This window comes from Eriocheir sinensis, chromosome 5, assembly GCF_024679095.1.
Source record: "Eriocheir sinensis breed Jianghai 21 chromosome 5, ASM2467909v1, whole genome shotgun sequence".
NCBI classification, from domain to species: domain Eukaryota; kingdom Metazoa; phylum Arthropoda; class Malacostraca; order Decapoda; family Varunidae; genus Eriocheir; species Eriocheir sinensis.
Genome location: NC_066513.1, coordinates 5,313,482 through 5,319,481, shown reverse-complemented (window position 1 = coordinate 5,319,481; position 6,000 = coordinate 5,313,482). Strand labels below are relative to the sequence as shown.

The following is a 6,000-nucleotide window of genomic DNA, read 5'->3' as shown; positions in this document are numbered from 1 at the left end:
TTGACTATCCTTTAGTCCTAATTGAGGCTCCTCTGTGAGAAGGGCTCCATCATCCCCGCCCTCAAGGGGAAGCCAACCTCCCCAACAGTGATGCAGGGCACTGACTTGTCCCTGGTTGGAGGTGGACGTGGTTGATACAGCCCAATGCTGCCAGCCTCCACAATGATGCTCAGGGCGCTGTCAGAACACAGTCCGCCATCAGACGACCATCCCTTGGCTCCAACATCAGCATACGCAAACTTGGGGTCCGCGTCAACCATAGCCACGGGTGCTGTTGATTGCAACCCTTTGTACTTGTAGCAGAGGTGCTCGCATGTATTGGCCGAAGAAATGTCTCCTCTAGATTCAGAACCTTCTCCACGTGTGAGTTGGGGGATGAACCGTACATGGGCACGCACCGTTCGGCCACATTTATGGGCTTAGAATGGTCTCCCACCAACAGGTACTGAGGAAAACGGGTGCGCACTGCTGACCACTGACTGTATTGGCGGGGAATGTTTGGTTAAATTTAGAGATTTTTTTTTTTCGATGTAATGTTTCGCCACCAATTAATGATCTCTTGTGTCCATGAATATGTCAATAGTGTGGTGATGAGGCACAGAGTGCTTGGATATGCCTAGAAGTGATTAAATAAAGTGATGACAGTGAACTCCTAAGTCACAGGATGACATGAGTGCTTGTTTAAATTTAAACTGTATCGTATGAATGATTCGTAGAGTGGTGTACGGAGTGTCCACACTATAAACAAACAATTTGTGCTTATGGTATTCATGTATGTGTTAATAATATTGTTACACAAGATGCTGCCATGTAATCCATGGCAGTGACACCTACGCCAGTAGCGATTTGATTCATTTACTCATAATCCTTAGGTATATTTCATGTTTTGTAACAGAACAAAACTGTTGCTAGCTTAACTAAAGTGGTGCATATCCCATAAACATCCTCTGACCTTTGTTTGAAATGTCAGTTGAATAATTGGAAATCATACAAAATGTATTTTTATATGAAGGACACCCCAATATATTATGTAGCTAAAATAATTGATTGTGGTGAAAAGTCTACTAGTGTCTTCAACGTCTCATTCCTTAGAAAATCGATGAAAATTCGTAAGAGAGGCACCTTCATCTTCACAGAAATAGAGGACACAGGTGACGCAAAACCTGAACGAGTGATAGGGGTCTTGCTGCCCAGTGTGTCAGCACCAACTTCCAGGCTTAAGTGCTTCGTCAAATTAGCAAAGTCACAAACAGCATACAATACCAGGTTTATCAACTATTTCAGAATGGATAATGCTCTTTTAGTTTAATTTTGCACTGCAAATTAGATGAATTACTTGTTTGGTTACCACAAATTTACACTTTTGCATTAGATAACTGTTAACCCTCAATTGCCTCAAACAGTGGTGATCATCTATTTAGGTGCGGTCCGGTGGCTCGCTCGCTGCGGTGATCATCTATCAAGGCATGTTTTTTCGCACCTCGAGTTTTGAATTCAGAAGTCTCGTTTTTCTCTCAAATGTTCTGGAGACATGTGGTAACTCTATCGCTGGAGAGGCTAGTGATAATCACCCGGCATAGAAGTCTCAGACTCTTAGTCGTGATTTATGGAGCTATGGAGGAAGTGTCTGATAACTCGCGTGGCGAACCGGGGGCAGCGGGGGGAGCAGGTGGAGCGAGAGCTTCTCCACCACAAATGCCATAGTATGACAGCTCTAAGATCTTTGAGGATTCATCTAGTGGCAGTAAATATGATTTACCCTCTATGATGAGGCAGATAGTTGCCTTCAACATCGGCCTTGGCGAGGGTATCACAAGGTGGGCGTGGGCGCGAACGTGTGAAAAAATCATCACAGGAAAAATCTGTCTGTTTGTCTTTTGGTCTTAAAATTTTTCTTCAACGATTTTTGTCTTCTTAATTACTTTTTATGTGTTCTTTTTTTTTCCTTTTCAGTTCGTGTGTTTGCATGTTCCTGGTCTGTCCGTCTATCTATACAACTGTCTCTTTCTTTCTTTATTTTTTTTTCTCTATTCTCTCCTTCTCCTTGACTTTACATTTTTCTTCATATTTGCGTTTTTCTTTATTTTATCTGTTTCTGTGACTATAACTCATTATTTTCTTTCTTTCTTTCTTTCTGTTTCTCTCTTTCTGTCCATTCCTTCTTTTATTTCTCTCTTATTTCCACTCATTCTACCTTCCTTCCTTCCTTGTTTCCATCTTCCCTTCTGTTGCAGAGAGGGAGAGGGAGGTAAGTAGGTAGGGAGGTAGGGTGAGAGAGAGAGAGAGAGAGAGAGAGAGAGAGAGAGAGAGAGAGAGGGGGAGGGAGGGAGGGAGGGAGAGGGATGAGGCACAGGAAGGATGCAAACAAACAAAATGGTGGTTCTCGCACCCTCGGACCCCGAGTGCAAGCTGTCCATGGCTCCCCCCCCCCGGAGCCATCACTCTACCCGACATGTCTCTCTTTTTTTTTTCCGCGCTTTGGAAAGCGTGCGATTTATGAGGGCCTATTATTTTTCTAATTATTTATGTACCACTCTTATTCTTTTTATCTGAACTGCTGTAATACTTCAATTTACAATTTTCTCATTGATGACATACTATTGTATTTATATTTTCGCTTTTTATGATAATGTTCATACTAACCCGCGCATTAAGTATATCAGCATTATAGGCCCTCGCTGTTTAAGGGTTGTTTCCCTCCGGGAAAGGTACAGGAGCAATCCAGTGACATAGTACAGTGCGTAGGATACAGAAATCTGTAATGTTATAGCAATTATTTATGAAAAAAATGGTACTTTTAGTAGTTAGTAATTTTTTTTTTCTTTGACTTTGAAATTCATTATCTTAGCTTGTACACGATCTTTATTAATGAAAACTATCTTAAAATCATATTCAGGGTCCAGTTAATGAATTATGATGCTATTAAAGATCTTTGCCATCATTTAAATTTAAATTTTTTTTTTTTTTACTGTTTGATAACTACAGCCATACAGCTCATCCACACCTGTAGAAGATCCGTACAGTATGAAAAGATTTCACCTACTTGTAAAATGTTCCCAGAGTTGTGTATTGTACACATTGTAGTCATTGTAGTTTGTCTTTTGTCAAGCGTATACACGTTTTCCACTTTTGACTCATTTTTTTCTATTACAATTTTTTGAAAAAAAGTTGTACGGATCATCCCCAACTCACCTTAAGCCCCATTCACACTGTGCCGACTCTGGGCCACGACTACCCACGACTCTAGGGTACACGAGGTCTTGGCTGTTGATGTGAAAGGGTCGGGCATGTCTTGAAAGAGGTCTTGAGACTGTTGCCGAATGCTGCGCCGACGTCGTGACGGGAGTATGGAATTGTGAGGGTTAGCACGACATGCTGATAACTAGTTGTCCGAATGTCCTAGACAGTCGGCAAGACACCAAGACCCCAATAAAACCTCAACCCCCTTCTTGGAGCGTGGGAACCAACTTGTCAAATGGAATAGTCGCTGGGTTGTCGTGGCCCGGAGTCAGCGCAGTGTGAACGGGGCTTTACTGTCTCCTCCTGCGCCTTCCCTTCGCTGAAGTAATCGCACGTCCAGTCTCAGTTTGGTTATGTGGACGTCTAGGTTTAGGTCACACTTCAACTTCAGCAGCTTCAGTTAGTTGTCGGATAGGCAGGTCAAAGGGACAGGCAGCTGTAGTCCATGCTGATGGGTGATGAGGTGAACTGGGAAGGTGGCGTCGCAGTCACCGGGTGCTTTAATATATTTCGAGTCATGAGAGTCATAGCAAATCACAATGGGTAATTGGTCTTTAGTTTGGGTTACCGTTACGTCGAGTTTGATCAAGCTTATTCTTGAAATTCGAGGTTTGGGGGCACTTCGTGGCTGTTCCTGTGCACTTCATAATATTGTCGGGCTTCACATTACCTCCAGCGAGATGCGTGCTGACTTCTTGCTCCAATTCAGGGCCATTTCCCAAGATACAGCTGGATTTCAAACTCAGCACAGTTTGGCGAATAGTTCTTGAACGTGATAAAGTCCCTTGGAGGAACGGTGTTATAAGCTGTTGCCGCATGGTGAGCATTTTGTTTGACACGCCAAAACAAACCAATATACAATAAAGCAAGGCCTGTCTGATGTTTTCATCCATGAAATTACTTGAACCCTCCGGACCCTGTCACTAAGCCACACACGCCGTGGTCCATCTCCAAACTGTCATCGTACACTCGGAAAGCAATGCAGCCAGCTCTAACCTTGCCTCTCCCACGTGCCCGCAGGCTCCTGGACTGAGGGGTTGTGCAGTGTCCCCCTCAGGTTTGTGACAGCCCCCAACAACACATTTGAGGGGCTGGGTCTGGCGGCTGGGATGGCGGCGATGCTGTTGGTGATAGCAGCGCTGGCCATTGTTTGCATTAAGAAACGGTGAGTGTTCGTGCCCGCACGAGTTCATACCTAATTGTATTTTAGCAGTATTGAGTCTAGCTTGTAGTGCACCCACATCTTTAACTATTTCATATAATATTAATCTTTAGAACTGGGAGTATGTTCAGAACGTGCCACTTCTTCCTGTAGTATATCCTAATGATTTACTGTATTGTCAGAAAAAAAGCTGAATTTTCTCACATCTTTCTTTTATTTTTTTCTTACAATATACGTTTTTGTTGTTTCCTCTTGAGTATGATGGTCTGGGTGCAATAAATAAATTTTCGTCAAATATTTATTTTCCTTCGATGCATTTACACAGCATGATCGCATGTCCTTTTATTCCTTCTCTCTACTGATGTTGGTAGTCAAGAGTTCTTAAGTCTCCCTTCATAACTGCAATCTCTCAGGCTTGGCACTTGCCATATTGCTGAATTCTGCACCTTCTCAATCTTCTAAACGTGTTCTTTAACTCTTTTATTTACATGGTCTCCTGGAAACAGTAAAGAGTAAAGGTAACCTTGGGAGCATACGTTAGAATAGGCCGTGGCTGCGGTGCTCATCTATGTATCATTGGCCCTTGAGCCTCAGGTTGGCGTGCACTTTTTACCCCGGGACACAGGGACAGTGCAGCTTCTGGCATAAGCTCGCCTTCCCCAGGTTCCCCAAACACCCAGTGATCCATCATCCTGAAAGGAAAGGTTAACAGCATTTTACACACAGTCCAAATTTTATTACATGGCATTTTTCTGTATTGAACTCCATCTGCCATTAAAGACTTCATTCCTACCTTTTTTTTTTTTACAACAAAGGAGACAGCTCAAGGGCACAAAAAAAAGGAAACACTATTAAAAAAAGCCCGCTACTCGCGGCTCCTGTACAGATTCAAAAGAGGTGGCCGAAAGAAGGGTCAATTTCGGGAGGAAAGGTGTCCTGATACCCTCCTCTTGAAAGAGTTCAAGTCATACGCAGGAGGAAATACAGATGAAGGAAGATTGTTCCAGAGTTTACCAGCGTAACGGATGAGAGAGTGAAGATGCTGGTTAACTCGTGCGTAAGGGATTTGGATAGTAAAGGGATGAGCATGAGTAGAAAGTCGCGTGCAGCGGGGCGCGGGAGGGGGTGGGGGAGACATGCAGTTAACAAGTTCAGAAGAGCAGTCAGCGTGAACATAACGATAGAAAATAGAAAGAGAGGCAACATGGCGGCGGAAATTAAGAGGTAGAAGACTATCAGTAAGAGGAGGAGAGCTGATGAGACGAAGCGCCTTAGACTCCACTCTGTCCAAGAGAACTGTGTGAGTGGAGGCCCCCCACACATGAGAGGCATACTCCATACGAGGGCGGACAAGGCCTCTGTATATGGATAGGAACTGTGCGGGGGAGAAGAACTGTCGGAGACGATACAGAACGTAATTCTTTACATGTCATAATTCTCTACTGGTCTTTGTAATTTATCATCATCAACAAAGATATTCATGTGACTGTGCCAAAAATGCCATCTATATAATTTACATATGCCAGAAACATGACAGTTGCAAACATTGAACCCTGAGTCCAGGAACTACGCTCGTACTGTCCCGTCTCTATATCAAC

General features: G+C 43.5%; 1 protein-coding gene across 1 annotated transcript in view; it reads left to right on the top strand.

Moving 5' to 3' along the window:
• Window positions 1–6,000, top strand: part of LOC126983753 (receptor-type tyrosine-protein phosphatase F-like) — a 124,480-nt gene that overhangs the window by 23,866 nt on the left and 94,614 nt on the right. Inside the window, exon 3 of the mRNA XM_050836835.1 lies at window positions 4,261–4,405. Within this exon, the coding sequence (XP_050692792.1) occupies window positions 4,261–4,405 (145 nt within the window). The remainder of the gene's footprint in view (window positions 1–4,260; window positions 4,406–6,000) is intronic.